The sequence below is a fragment of the Colletotrichum navitas genome, assembly GCF_030913465.1.
Source record: "Colletotrichum navitas strain CBS 125086 chromosome Unknown LY79scaffold_27, whole genome shotgun sequence".
Classification (NCBI taxonomy): domain Eukaryota; kingdom Fungi; phylum Ascomycota; class Sordariomycetes; order Glomerellales; family Glomerellaceae; genus Colletotrichum; species Colletotrichum navitas.
Genome location: NW_026850573.1, coordinates 191,971 through 206,804, shown reverse-complemented (window position 1 = coordinate 206,804; position 14,834 = coordinate 191,971). Strand labels below are relative to the sequence as shown.

General features: G+C 56.4%; 3 protein-coding genes and 1 non-coding gene across 4 annotated transcripts; 2 read left to right on the top strand and 2 right to left on the bottom strand.

Moving 5' to 3' along the window:
• Window positions 1-867: 867 nt before the first annotated feature.
• Window positions 868-962, bottom strand: LY79DRAFT_t116. The gene has a single exon. It is a non-coding gene; the product is annotated as a tRNA-Ile (tRNA).
• A 1,890-nt stretch (window positions 963-2,852) lies between these two features.
• LY79DRAFT_579505 (uncharacterized protein) lies at window positions 2,853-5,432 on the top strand (the record flags this gene model as incomplete). The annotated part of the gene is made up of 1 exon (XM_060560030.1): window positions 2,853-5,432. The coding sequence occupies one exon, from the start codon at window positions 2,853-2,855 to the stop codon at window positions 5,430-5,432; it is 2,580 nt and encodes an 859-aa protein (XP_060414475.1).
• A 2,091-nt stretch (window positions 5,433-7,523) lies between these two features.
• Window positions 7,524-8,506, bottom strand: LY79DRAFT_189085 (uncharacterized protein). Its single transcript, XM_060551374.1, has one exon. It carries the CDS (start codon window positions 8,302-8,304, stop codon window positions 7,567-7,569), a length of 738 nt encoding a protein of 245 aa, XP_060414474.1. The 5' UTR covers window positions 8,305-8,506; the 3' UTR covers window positions 7,524-7,566.
• Window positions 8,507-10,822: 2,316 nt separating this feature from the next.
• On the top strand, window positions 10,823-13,082 carry LY79DRAFT_669483 (uncharacterized protein; the record flags this gene model as incomplete). Its single annotated transcript, XM_060563649.1, has 2 exons — window positions 10,823-12,999; window positions 13,052-13,082. 2 exons carry the CDS (start codon window positions 10,823-10,825, stop codon window positions 13,080-13,082), a joined length of 2,208 nt encoding a protein of 735 aa, XP_060414473.1.
• Between the last annotated feature and the right edge of the window lie 1,752 nt (window positions 13,083-14,834).

The following is a 14,834-nucleotide window of genomic DNA, read 5'->3' as shown; positions in this document are numbered from 1 at the left end:
CCGCGCGTTCCGGTTCTCGGGGCAAGCTACGGGTTTGACAGCTAGATCAATCAATGGCGTAGTGGAAGGTCACATCATCAGCCAGGCGAGGTAGCCCTCTTGTTTCTTGAAAGTGCGAAACTGTACAAACATCCGTCTTCGTCGAACGTCCATGAGCGTCTGTGTTGTGTTCACCTATGGGTCGCCCCGTGCCTCAGGTATAGAACGATGCCATCGACTGTTGCTAGAACTAGGGACGCGTGCAGCTGAGGTATTGGGAACTAGGCGTCACTGGGGGTTTTTGCTCCCCGTCCACTGGAAGCCGAGAGAGGCAGGGCGTCCGTCATCCGTTGCCGCCCCAAAGATACCGACGAGCTGGGAACCCCTCAGGCTTGTCGACAAATCAACTACGCAGTTGTATATATATATAAAAGATTTGCAGCTTCGGACCACGATCTTCAGATACGGGTTTCGAAGCCCTCAAATCCCAATATCGCTGTACCTGCGGGACAAGAAAGGCATCACGGGTTATCCGACAGACGTAGCTGGCTCCGTCGGGCTACGCAAAGTCTAAGTCAGTGCATTGCCAAGGAATCAAGTTCTGGAAGTTACATGTTTCCGAGATGGTGGCTCTTATGCACCACGAGTGAAAGAGCGCACGTCAAATTACTTCTCTGCAATGCCAAAACTCATCAGTCACCTTCCTACCAACTTCGTTTTACTAAGAAAATCCTACATACAAGGACAGGGTGCGCACGCATCCATCCATTTAACCAGCGTCACAGAGAGAACAAGAAAAAGAAAAAGAAAAACAAGAACCAAAAACAAATCTCATGTGCAATGTGCAAAGGCGCATTTGATTGCAGTACGTTTTCGAGCAAAAATCTGTGATCAGTGGGAGGCTTGAACTCCCGGCCTTGGCATTACACAACATTTCAGGTGAAATATTAGTACCACGCTCTAACCAACTGAGCTAACCGACCAGGTTCGAAGGCTATTGCTGGCGAGGATAGGAGGATGACGGCCCATGTACCCGAGCTTCTTGCGGAGTAAGCCGAGCTGAGTCGGCCCTACATATCCTCTCCCACTACATCGGGCCGTGAAGGCTTTGGTAAAAGCACGCACGCAGATAAAACCTGATCAGTGGACTTTGGGGGGTTCATGATATCGAAAACAAGGAACAAGAACCCAATGCCTTGGTAGTGGGCAAGGGAACGGACCAATTTCGGACGATCGGAGGCAGCGCCGTGACAGCGATCCTGCAGAATCCCAAATGGCACGGTGATGCTCCCTCCTGAAACGAGGACCGCAACGTGACAACCATGTCGGAGGCTCTTCTTCCCCGAACGGGGCTCGGTTGACCAGCCTTGCATTAAGCAACACGAGGGATGAACGGTTTCGATCCCAAAAGACGTGTGGCATCGGAATATGTGCCGCCCCAGGCGCATTATCAGACGAAAGGCCCCATTCCCCCAGACAATGTCTCAAGTCGCAACGAGACCAATAGCCAGGCGAGGGTGTCCTGTCGGCCGTCGAGAAACACGGTCCAGTTGGGGGCGGAAGAGCTCCGACAGACAGACAGACACCCTCTTCGTATTGCTTGTCAGGCCCGGCCGCTTTTTGCAGTTGCTGTTGCTAAGCGCCGGTGACCTGACGCCTCAGCGCGGAATCCAGCTGCGAGGGGCTGAGTGTAACTAGCGCAGACATGCATGCGACTAGGAAATCGTGCAGCAAGAGGAGGGCGGCCAAAGGCCCAAAAGAGGGGTTTGCGTTCGCGTTCGCCCTCTGAAAGTTCAAAGGCTGCAGCCGCAGCGTCTTTGTCGGGCCCGGTGGCTACTAACTATCGATTGCCCTGCAGATACATTGTACATTGCAGCAGAAGCTTCGTCAAGCTGTGGTCCGTGGTTGGCCGTCCAATGGGCTGCGCTCCCTCCCCTGGCAGGGGGGGGAGACGGAGCACAGGGACGACCAGAGACATGTGGTCCGAAAGGAGTGTGGGAAAACCAATGAGTCGTGTCCCACGGCATTTTTCGTGTTGGAACGGGAATCCGACAAGGCCATCATGCGAGAACGGGCAGAAAGTGGGACTTTCCGACGGGGGCATCATCTGAAACGTTGAATCTACGGACCGAAGTGATGGATCTCATCTTTGTGGGTTGGGTGCTGGGGACGAACTGAGAGGATGCTGCTTCTCTTGTAGATACCGTTCCCTGCATCATTGTCATCGCCACCGTCACCTTCATCCATCTGAGTCCGCCGTCCTTCCCATGACCCAGCCTTAACCCCCCGTCAGACCGCGGTACTTGCAGCGTGCGGTCCCTGGCTTGGATCGTCCGGTGTGGTTCAAAGTGTTTTGTGCCAGGTCTCATAAGCTAGTGGGGAACCCATGTTAGATTAGAAGCCGTCTATCGTTGACATATCCGTTCCCATGCGCCGCCAAGTGCACCTCCCTCCCCACACGAGACACGTCCTCAACCAGCAAGCGGCCAGCCCTACAACCTCCTTCTTCTCAGCTGTCCCATGGTTCAGAGTCTCGCTTCCGAGCCTTCTCTTCTCCCACTCTCACCCTCTAATTTTCCCTTCGGCTGGCTCGACAACAAAGAAGCCAGAAACGCCGGAGACGCCAGCTATCGCTTGACCGAATTGGTTCATTCGTTATTTTTTTTTTAATCCTTCTCCCGCCTTATTTTTCGCTGCTCGCTCTTTTACTACTGCCTTAGACTTCTCTCGCTTGCGTTCGGCGGCAGTCTTATACCGGCTCGGTGACCGATCGCATTACACTTCCGGAACTTACTCTCAACCCACGGGGAAGCAGCAATACGACTGACAAATATCAACAACTTTGTCCTGGCGACATGAAAGCTGGGTAAACAATGACGTATATCGGAGATTTTGGCGCGTCCTATCGAACCCCGGAAGCGAACGAGCCCGGGCTCAATCATCGCCTCTCCTCCAACTCGACCGAGCTCAACGACCTTGACAGCTTCACTTTCGAGACAACCGCCCCTCCGGTCCGCGCGAGGCATTCCATAGCATCGGTACAGTCCTACTCAGACCGGTCCTCGCTGCATGTTTCGGACGAGACCGACAGACGACCGGCGACAGCCTCCTTATGGCCTCCGTCCTTCCCATACTCTGGTGCATCTGGCTACGAGCCCTTGTCGCCTAGATCCAGCGCACCTTCGGGATCGTCCTCACATGCGAGCCGGAAGGTTGGCCGCGCCATCTCGCGACGCGGCGAGAAGGCCATCCCCGAAGAGGGGCACGACCTATCTCTTTTGAACTCCGCCGCGCCGATCGGTCGAGCGCCGCGAGACGACGCGGTGCTGGACGACGAACCCATATTCGATGTAACTGCCACCCTTGGGCCCATGGGCTTTCAAGATGAGGCCTTCCTGAAGAAATTGCAGGAGCAGGAGGCGAGGGGCTGCCTCACCGGCGGTTTGGGGGCGGGTTTCAAGCCGGATACCACGATCAAGCGTGAGGACCTCTTGTCGCCCGGGTTGCCAAAGAGATCCCTCACGCGATCTTATACTCGCAGGCCCAGCTTGCGCAGGCCGAGCCTGGGCCGTCGAGCGACAATCAAGGATCTCGGTCAGGACGAGGCCAACAAGAGGGGAGAGGTCATCGAAGTCATCATGGAAGAGCAACCGCAGCCGTCCCCGGGGCTATTCGACCAGGTCGACCTCAGCGTCATGACGGGGCCGAGCATTGGCGGTGACGATGGCATGCGCCAGGCCACGTTCCCCGCCACCAAGAGCCAGAAGACTCAGGTGTTCTACCCGCAGCCCAACTGGAAGCCCTTTCCGATGAGATGGCCCTACCTGACCGGGCTCATCAGCTTGTCGATCGCTCTGGCCATCATGGTAGAGTTACTCTTTCGAAGATCGCGGACCCACCCGCTGGTCCGGTTCCGGACTCCGGCCGAGGTCCCGGCGCTCGAGTATTTCGCCGTCAAGTTCCTGCCGACGATACTCTCCGTCGTCTACGGTGTCTTGTGGCAGGTCACCGACTTCGAGGTCAAGCGCCTCGAGGCGTATTATCAGCTGTCGAAAGAGGGCGGCGCACTCGCGGCCGAATCGCTCAACGTCGACTACGTTACGTGCCTTAGCTGGCTGCGGCCCATTCGCGCCATCAAGCTGCGGCACTTTGCCGTCGCCGTATCGTCCATCGCGACCTCCCTGGCCGTGTCTCTGGTGCCGACGTTTGGCTCCGCCGCCTTTGTCCTGTATCCCGATCGGGCTACGCGACTTGCGCACCCCAACGGCGACAAGGAGATCCGCCTCCAAGCGGTGTGGGCGAGGCTGCTCTCCTCGACCCTGTGCGTCTGCGCCTTATTTGGCTGCGTCCTCTTCTACATCCTCCAGAGGAGGAGGTCTGGCCTGCTGGCCGACGTCAAAGGCATCGCAGGCCTCGCCTCGATGGCCGTTGTCAGCCACATCCTTGTGGACTTTGCAGACCTGGATGTCGTGAGCCACCGCGATATCCATGCGAGGCTCAAGTACCGCCGCTACGTTCTCCGAAACGCATCGCTGGCTCCCGACGACGAGAATCCGGTATCTCTGCAGGAAACAGACAGGTTTCATGACGATTATGTGTCCCAGAACCCTCACCCTCGCTCGCTGCGCCTCCACGGCTTCCTGCCCTTCGTCATCGGCATCTCGCTTTTTCTGGTCTTCATCCCAGTGTTCCTCTTCTCCGACGCCAGCGTCATCACGGCCAAAGCACCGTGGACCGTGACCGCCTTGGCCGTTTGCATCAAGCTCGGCTGGGGAGGCCTGGAGACGGACATGCGCATGATGGAGCCCTACTACATCCTGTCCAAGAGGCACTCGCCATCCAAGACGCTCACGCTGGATTACACGGCCATGCCGTTTGGCCTGATGCCGTTCCAGGCCTTTTTCAACGGGCACATGCTCATGTTCCTGGTGGGCTTCGGCAGCATGATGGCCGAGGTCTTGACGGTATTGCTGACGGGTCTGGCAACAGTCGTGGGCACGGAATTCCTCGAGGTCACGTCCTCGGGGACGGGCCGGTCCGGCCAGGCCGACGACATCAACGCGGGCCAGGAGACGGTCGCGTCGTTCTGGGTCTCGTACGCAATGGCGACCTTCATCCTGCTGTACATGGGCGCCGTCTCGACGGTCGTGTTCCTCCGGCGGCGGCACCCGTTCCTGCCGCGGCAGCCCAACACCATCTCGTCGCACCTGGCGTACATCCACCAGAGCAAGATGATTTACGACTTCGTCGGCACGTCCAAGCTGAGCAACGCGGGCATGGTGCGCCACCTCGAAAAGCTCGGCAAGACGTACGGGCTGGGCTGGTTCGAGGGTCGCGACGGGCAGACGCACTGCGGCGTGGACCAGGAGGACCTGCTCGGCGACTACAAGCACGGCATGGACTTCCAAGGCACGAACAAGCCGTGGAATCAGCAGTGGGACTCGTACGACTGAAAGGAAGGGGGAGGTTCGAGCGAGACCAGGCAGAAGAAGACAAGGCCCTGCCGTCCCCTCGGGGCGGGCGTGGTTGGCGCGGGCGTTGAAGGCAAGGGAGGAGTGCGGCTTTCCGGTAAACTGGGCAGCGCGGGCGGCGGAAATGCAGATACGATAATACCACGATGTTAGAGGCGGGAGGGAGGCGTTCGTTCGCACACCCGATTCGGTTTAGAGGGTAATCGGTGGGAGTTTGCGGGAAATGTGAGCACGACCCCTTTGAAAGGGACGGCTATGGCATAATGAGGTTCTAGAACAGACGTCGTCCCCGAGGCATCCGGCTTTGGGTCCGGGCGACACGGAAAACCAACGGACTCCGGGTCACGAGATTTTTCCAGGTAGATTTCATCATCACGGCTTGGAAGGTTGTTTCTTCTTTTGCCCACCCCCGCTAACTCTATTTCATGTTTGACTTTGATGCTGCAGCAAATAATGTCCACTGATCAATACAGGGAGTTTGCATTAACACACACACACATGTGCGTGTACACACTTACTTTACACCGTCCGATGACCCCGTCGGATTTGACTCGTAAAATGAGAAAGGGAAAAGAAGAGAGGCAAAAACAACAACAACAATAACAACAAAAAAACAAGGATAGGACGTTGACGTTGGTATGGACAAGAACGGGAGGCAATTAAGCTGTCGGTTGCCCTGTCGATCGCGGCGTTAGCGGGCTCGCCGCCATTGCTGGTGACGGCGGCGGCGTTGTCTTTGCATACCTAGCCGGGGCCACCAGCCAATCTTCTACCTTGGCCCTTCCCCTCCCCTTCCGCTTCCCGATATAGGGGGGGGGCTTATTTCTTTTTCTTTTTCGGCGGGGTTCCTTTTTCACGAGCGACACTTGACATCACTCTGCGCCCAAGGGGGGAATGCAACCGTATATGCATGCTGCCGGGCGGTGCTAAAAAGAACAACGTCCGCGTGTAGGGTCATAGGAAGGAAGGCACGGACGAGCACGCGGGGAGGCAGGAGAGGAGAGGAGAGGAGGGGGGGTACGACCGAAGAGCGCCTGACGTCGTGCCGCAGATTCCGCAGGACGGCCGATGAGGTTGATGTTGATGGACGCGGGACTGGGTAGTTATGACCTTTCCTCTCTCAGGCTTTTAAATAAGCCATTCGTCTGCGGGCTGACCAGTCACGAGGAACCCGCCGCTTCCCCGAGAGCCGGCGACTTCCCCTGGCCTTGTGGCGCGCGCAGAGGGCGACATGTATGACATTCGTCAATAGATTGAGGCTTTGCTGTATACATGTATTTCGTGAATAATTAGCGGGAAATTGTTTTGAGGATTTACCTGTCTCCTGGGCTTAGAGGCGAGGCGGAGAAGCGCGTCGAAACTGTGCCGGGGAGGAGCACGGGCGGAGGAAAAACAAGAAAACAGCAGCGTCAATCTGTCGGGGTGGGATGATTGCAATCTGCAAGGGGAAAAGAAGGGTTCCGACGGATGGCATGCGGGTCATGTCATTGGGAAGGTGAGATGAGCGATTACGGAAACCTCGTTCCACGCGCCGCGCAAGAGCGTGCGGGTTTTTCTGTATATGTGTGTGCGACTGTGTTTGCGAACCCGTCAGCAATGTTTATTTGATTAACCGATCGGCGACGAGTCCATGCTTCACTCGACTGTCCGGGAAGGATTTGATTTTCCCGCGCGCCGATGGGTTCTTTCATCGTTTTTGGGCATCGGAAATTGTGGGATTTGCGGAGAGGAGAGGGAGAGGGAGTATGGACCTGTTTCTGACTGACGTTTGATGTGCGGTCGTCTACTATGTAGAACCGGGATCTCTCGAGTCGAAATCTTCAATTGTGGCGATGCACGATGGGATCCGCGTCTCAGAGACGATGGAGGAGAGGGGCAGGACTGTGCGAGAGGGCAACCGAGGTAGGTGGGAAACCAAGGCCGCGTTACGTGCCCAAAGTTGATTGGAAAGCGTTGCATTTGGCTTCTCAATGCGGCAAAAGCCCCCAGGGCGCGTTGACAGAATGCACAGCCTCCTCGCCCAGACTTGAACTGGAATCGAGCAAAGTTGGGATTTTCATTCACTAGCAAGTCCTGTAACAACGGACCAGCGGTTCTGTGCCAAAACATTGGACGCTCATCGATCGTCGACGTTAGCGGGGCCTTGGTGCGTCCTACGGCGTGCTACGCAGGCTGGGGACAGCATATCATTCGGCTGCGTGTGTCGTGGTCGGAAGCGAGAGGGGGAAAACCATGGTGTTGCCGGATGTGTCTGCGTAGCTGTTTCAAGCTTGGCTCTGTAAAGGCGAACGCACCTGTCATGAGTCTCATTCATTTTACTCTGCCTCCGTCGCAGCGTGAGGGCGCCTGCGGACCAATTGATTGTGCCGTCTCGCACCGGCCTTTGGGTAACCGGGGCCATTTTTAGACGTCTCAGACGCGTGGTTCCCTTTTGCTCAGAAACGACCCTGGCCGGGCGGGCGGGTGTTTGCTCGCTGGGACGAAACCGCGCAAGCAAGGGGGGGGGGTCGCTTCGGTGACGTCGAGCCTGTTCAGTGGGAATTGGACGAAAACGATAACAAGAAGAAAAAGAAGTTTTGCCGGATGCCGACTGCTCAGGTTCACGTGCGAATGGGAGCGGTGGTGGTCCTAGACCCGCCGTCTTGTTGGCAAGGTAGTCGTGGCAGTGCAAGAGTGTCACGACAACGGGAGAATCAATAATTGAAATGAATTGAAGGGGGAAAAAAGTGTGGGCTCGGCCTTTTTTTCTCCGGTTGAGTTTAGTGTCTACTGGCCTATCTTGTTGTCTGAGGTTGGGCACCCAAACACTCCACGTTGCGGAGGTGCGTAAGACGAAAAGCAGGCGAGGCAACATGCCAGCCGCATTTCCTTGGGCAGTGCAGTGTGAGTGTGGCCTGTGGAAAAACTGGAAGGCGCGCCTTGGAGAGAGAGTCTTGGGGGGGCCGGGACTTGGAGGCGTGCGTAGGCTGCTTCGCCGACAACAGGTGAATCAAATCATTACGAGCGAGAGAGAGAGAGAGAGAAAGAGGTTGGGAGGGCGACGACGGCAAGCCAGCAGGGGAGGGTGTGGTGACCAAGGTTTTGGACAGGGCGAGTCAATCAATCCATCGTTCCAATCCGTCAAGTAGCGCCCCCGCTCAAGAGCCTAGAGGCCCAAAATAGGAAAGCGAGAAGAACAAACAGCAGACAGGAAAAGATGGGAGGGCGGGAAGAAAGATGGGACGGGCATGTATCCATACATTGTATAGTACGATGTACTACGTATGTGCGAGGGTGAATGAACTAACTGACGGACCTTGGTAGCCTGGCCAGGCGTGCATGCAGACTTTCAGACGTGCATACACGCGGAGAGGGAGAGAAGAAAAAGAATTCGGATGGCGGCACGTACGGATAGGATACACTGCAGGTTTAAATAACGCTATGACTGCGGGAGTCGGTCTTGGTAGGGCGACGACGACGATCCCCTCCGCGTTGACGGCGCTGATGCCGTTGGCGTATCGGGGCATGTTGGCAGGAGTATGGGGAATGATCGTCGTTCGTTGATGGAGAGCATCGCATCGCATCGCATCGCATCGTCAAACCGGTCCGCAAGCCAACGTTGGCCAGCGGTCGTCGCAGAGATGTCGATATGTTCGCAGAGGTTTTCGCGCGGGCTGGTCGGACATCAGGAGCTAAGAGAAAAATGGCTGGCTCCTTCGTCTCTTAGTGAGCGCCCAGCAGGCGTGCTTCGTAATCGGCCAGATACGCTGATTTCGTACAGGCTATTTGCACAGGTGTCGGTCGACTCGTCTGGCTCGTTCCCGGGCGTTGTTTACTCTCCAAGCGTCCGTATTTCTGTTAGGATCGATACGAGCTGAGTCGAGCACTAGGAGCGGGTATACGGCTGTGGTACTTTCCATTGTGCGCAATTCCAGCGGCCATCAGAAGTACCATCGCTGTTGCCGGATCGCGTGTCCCTCCGGCCTAACCCGGGACATGCCTATCAGGCAGTACCTCTTGCCCGTCCCATTGAGCGCGCATTCCCCAGGTACCTAGGTAATCATCCCACCACGTAGGTAGGTAGCTAGCTACCTTACGTGCTTACCTACCTACTTAGCGTACTGCACGACGTACATGTATAGGTATGTACAGAGTACAGCTATGTATATGCCAATGGTGCACACCAGCGTATGTACCCACCTGTTTAGGTACCCGCAGGCCCTGCCAACGCCATCTCTCGCCCATCCCGTCCGCGCATCCGCGCATCCACGCTTCCGCGATGAAGCCGTCCCAGGAAAGGAAATTAAATTAACCCTTACGCACCACCCCGTACGAATTACCCGGCGTGCCATCGCTATCCCTGTCTCTGGCCGTATGTATCCAAGGTTCATGATCCACCCTTCTCACACACACACCAGTCGACGGGATTCCTGCTCAATCGTCCTCAGACTGCATAGTTGCACACTACTGACACAGAAGGCCACCCCATCCATCCATCCCTTCCCTTCCATCTCCCCCCGTATTTTGGGCCCTTGCCCTGTTTTTCCCTGAAATCCGAACCACCACCACCTTGCATGCAAGCCATCCATCTATCCACCCACCCATCGACTGGACTCGACCGGCCAGACGTCTCCTTTCATCACTCTTCCTTCCCCGTGCACCAATTTGCTTGGCGATCTTGTCCCTTCCCTTCCTTTCACTCCCTTCTATTTCTCATTTCCCTTCTACCGCACTGCTCCTGCACCCAAAGCAACAAAACCAACAAAACCCACTTACACCCGCCTTCCCTCTTCGACCACCCAACCACCACCACCACCACCCCGCCTTCGACAACGCTGCAACGAACCGATCGAGCGAGCGCGCCCCGAGACGACGATACGAATCCATCCTTGTCTTCGGCGCCTTTGAGAGGGACGCCTTTCCCAAATCCTCGACCCTTCGCTTCGTCTTCTGCTTCTGTCGCCGGCACCTCGACAACCGTTGGCAGATAACATTCGCTAGCAACTCCTTTTTTCCCCTGCCACAAAAACGCCACCTCCTTGCGTCCCATCGTCGCCTGAGAGGCTAGTCGCTCCATCGCATCATCATCAGCCCATTTACTTTCACTAGGCGCCCCTTCTTCTTCTTCTCCTCCTTCTGTCACAGTCACAGACATATCCTCCGCTGGAACGACCCCGGATTCATGAGTATCGCGACCTAGACGGCTTCGATCCTCTCCCTGGACTCTTCGGTTCCGACCATCCGATTTCGACGACCACCAATCTCCGTCCATCGGACCACTCGCTCAACCTCACCTAGACGTTCACGACGACCAATCGCCCAACATGCGGTTGTCCTTCGCAAAGCCGCTGCTTTTGCTCGGCTCTCTCGCCGCCTACCTCACCACTCCTGTCATGGCCGCCGAGCAGTTGCTGCAGTCAAACTCTCTCAACACGTGCCAGGATGATTCCAGCTTCACGGCCAGTCTGTTCAACGTCATCTTCACCCCCACCAACGGTAGTGCCGCCATCAACATCGTCGCTGTTTCCTCCGTCCAGGGTAGCATCGTCTTCGATGTCTCCATTTCGGCCTACGGTTACGAATTCTTGAGGCGCACTGTTGACCCTTGTAGTATCAACCTCGCCGGTCTATGCCCCATGACTGCCGGAAAGATCACCATGAACTTCAACCTTCCCGTTAGCCAGGAAGCCGTTAGCCAGATTCCCGGAATCGCCTACAACATCCCCGATCTCGACGCCACTGTCCGTGTCTTCGTCAACCTGACCAATACCGACCAGAGTGTCGCCTGCGTCGAGGCTGACATTTCCAACGGAAAGACTGTCGATTTGATTGGAGTCAAGTGGGCCACCGCCATCATCGCCGGCTTGGGTTTGATCTCGTCCGCTGTCATCTCCGGCCTCGGTCACACCAACACCGCCGCCCACGTTGCCGCCAACACCCTGTCCCTCTTCGGCTACTTCCAGTCTCAGGCCATCGTGGGTCTCACTGGTGTGCACCTGCCCCCCATTGTTCAGTCGTGGACTCAGGACTTCGTTTGGTCCATGGGAATCATTCGCGTCCAGTTCATGCAGGACATCTTTACTTGGTACCAGCGAGCCACGGGCGGAACCCCGTCTACTCTCCTCAACTCCTTGACGACCACCTCGGTCCAGGTCGAGAAGCGTTCGCTCGATTGGGGACTTTCCGCTGCCAGGATGGCCCGGCGCGGCATCGAAGCCGGTGCTTCTAGTATCGCCAAGAGAGCCAACATCCAACTGTCTTCCGGCAGCTTCATCGTCTTCGGTATTCAGCGAGTCGCCTTCCGCGCCAAGATCGAATCTACCAACCTCTTCATGACTGGCCTGTCCTTCTTCTGCGTCTTCGTCATCTTCACCGTCCTTGGTGTCGCCGCCTTCAAGGGATTCTGCGAGTTGGCTGTGCGACAGAAGTGGATGAAGAGTGAGAAGTTCCTCGAGTTCCGCAACGGGTGGTTCACCGTCCTGAAGGGCATCCTCTTCCGCATGACCTTGATCGGTTTCCCTCAAATGTCGATTTTCTGCCTGTGGGAGTTCACCCAGGTCGACTCCGCCGCCGAAGTCGTTCTCGCCGTCTTCTTCCTCTTCGGCATGGCCATCACCCTTGGCTGGGCCTCTTTCAAGGTCATTCGTATCGCCCGCCGCTCCGTCGCCATGCACCGCAACCCTGCCTACATCCTTTTCTCGGACCCCCAGGCTTTGAACAAATGGGGTTTCCTCTACGTCCAGTTCCGCGCCTCGGCTTACTACTTTATTGTACCCATGCTTGGTTACACGCTCGTCAAGGGCATGTTCGTTGCCTTTGCCCAGCGTAGTGGAACCGTTCAAGCCATTTCTTTTGTCATCATCGAGGCGGCGGCCCTCATCGCTGCCAGCGTCCTTCGCCCCTGGATGGACAAGAGCACCAACTCGTTCAACATTGCCATCTTCGTCATGAACTTCCTCAACGCCATCTTCCTGCTCATCTTCTCGGACATCTTCGGCGCGCCCCCCTTGGTCAACGGTATCGTCGGAGTGGTGCTGTTCATCGCCAACGCGGCCTTCGCACTGATTCTCTTGCTGCTTGTTATCGTCAGCAGCACATTGATCTACTTCCGCAAGAACCCCGACGCCCGTTACCAGTACATGGCCGACGACCGCGCCTCTTTCATGAAGTCACAGACTCAGCTGCACACTACTACTGAGCTGGATGCCCTGGCTGCCACCGCCCGAGGCGACAAGGCCCATTACAAGAAGGGGCTCGACCTCGACGACGACAACGACTCTATTTCATCCGAATCTATGCGCCGCCGCGTTGACCCGTCGGGTGTCCCTGTGCCTCCGTCGACTGCCCAGTCAGCGGCCCAGTCTCAACAATCTATGCAGCGACCTGGCGGCCCGAACGGCCAAGTCCAGTCTCCGGTGGACCCCTCGACCCCTCTGTTCCCGGCCGATAACCGCCACCCTTACGGACAGGCCCCGATGAGGACGCCGAGCCCGTACAACGGTAACCCCAACCAGCAGAGGCAACAAAATAACTCGAGCCCTGGACAGTTCAGGACGCAGAACAACGTCAGGTAAGAGCCCCTGAAATGAGAACGGAAACGGCGGCAACTAACTCTCCAATAGCCCCTGGCAGCGAGGTGCCGGTTATGACTAGATATGACTTGCCATGATGATAAACCGTTTTCACGGAAGATGATCCCGCACAGCCTAGAGATGGACTCGTCGTTACACAGCACGTGTTTGTGGAGGCGGTTTTGCCGTTCCCGCCTTTCCAGGTACTCTCTAGTCCATGAGAGGTTTGTACGCATGGAATCGACGCGGCTTACTCCAGTAATGAAACGCCAGGCGTGAGCAGGGGAGGTGGGGCCCTGTATTGAGTTATGATGAGCATCGCATCACACCATGGATGGCATGGTGACTTTTTTCTTTTCATTTTTCTTTTTTGTGTCAGCATTCTGTTCCATTTATACACTCTTGTCTCTGGCACTGAGAACGGCGTCCTGAGATCACGGCGTTGATTGTTGTTTATACGGGGCTTGCCGGACACGCCAACCAAGAAGCTTGTTGCCCTGTATTGGGATTCTCGCTTTGTAAATATGTTACGATTGTTGAGGAAGGAATCTCATCAGAGCAGCGGCAGCAGCATGACATTGGATTGGGGGTGGGACGGGACAGGAACGGAACAGAGGGGGTTCAAAAGGTCTCACTTGGTGGTGGTATCCAGAGACAGAGAAGAGGTGCATTGTGCATGTATGCATCTCTCATGTCCCTTGACTGAGGAAGAATACCAAAACAGCCACTCAAAAATAGTTAATGAACTCTGTTATCAAAACCTGCCTTCTCTCACAAGTCAGAATAGTTCAGACCCGCCACAGAGCAGTCTTTGCAAGAGGGAACAATACCCCCCCCCCCCCCCCCCCCCCCCCCCTTCGCAACTGGCATGCTATCTTGACGTAGCAAGATTCAAGGGGCAGAAAGAGTTCGACAAAGGAGTAGACTCTGTCTGTTGCAGCAAAAGAAACAGGCTAGTCAAAGCAAAAGCTCACCCACCCACCCGCAAAACAGTCACCTTTGACTGGTCATGAGCAGCAGGCAGCTATCGGCGTAGTCACCAGTATGTCCTGTGGCATTATCCTCGGCTGTTGCAATGGTCCACGGCAACTGCCGAGAGGGAGCAGCAGCAACAGCAGCAGCAGGTGAGAGAGAGCTTGATTCCTTTATTGACAGCCACTCCTTGCATCTACCAGAGAGTCACTCACGCGTCGATGGCCAAGGGGGGGGAGACAAAAAGAGAGAGCCAAAGGAAAGAGGCCCCTTGTCCTCCTCGGCCGTTGCAGGGCGCACAGAGCAGCTGGACCCCCCCCCCGTCAGGCGGCAGGAGATATCCTCACGAGACGGGGTGCCTATGTGATCGGTGAGTATTCAGGTACGCCTGGCTCGTGTCCACAAAGAAGAGAGAGAGAGAGAGAGAGAGGGTGGGCTGTCATCCTGAACCTTAACCTTATTGTCAGCTGATGCAACGCTCTACATCATCCTGGGAGGACAAGCTGGGAGGAGGTTTGGCTCGATCATTCATTGGGCATTCTCCTTCCCGCTCCCCCCCCCTCCTACGGGTCGAAACGGATGGGGAAACAATGCAAGGGATGAGGAGCCTCACATGGCTGAGGCGAGGTCGGAATCCAGCCGGCGAGGAAAGTCAAATAGGCGACCGTTCCGGATTGTCCCCGTCCGGTCCCCTGACAGGGACTTGGCGGGGGCGGTCGGGCTGGATGGTACGCACGTAACGGAGGGCCGGAGGTGTGGTATTCGGCCCGGAGAGAGAAGATGGGAGGGTATGTGGCATGGTCAAGGTGGTGTGGAATGGTGTAGTGGGGACGAAAAGAGGGCATGTGGGAGGAGAGAGAGA

Coding starts and splice junctions, on each gene's coding strand:
- LY79DRAFT_189085 (XM_060551374.1), bottom strand. CDS start 8,304: ATGTTGCCTCGCCTGCTTTTCGTCTTACGCACCTCCGCAACGTGGAGT.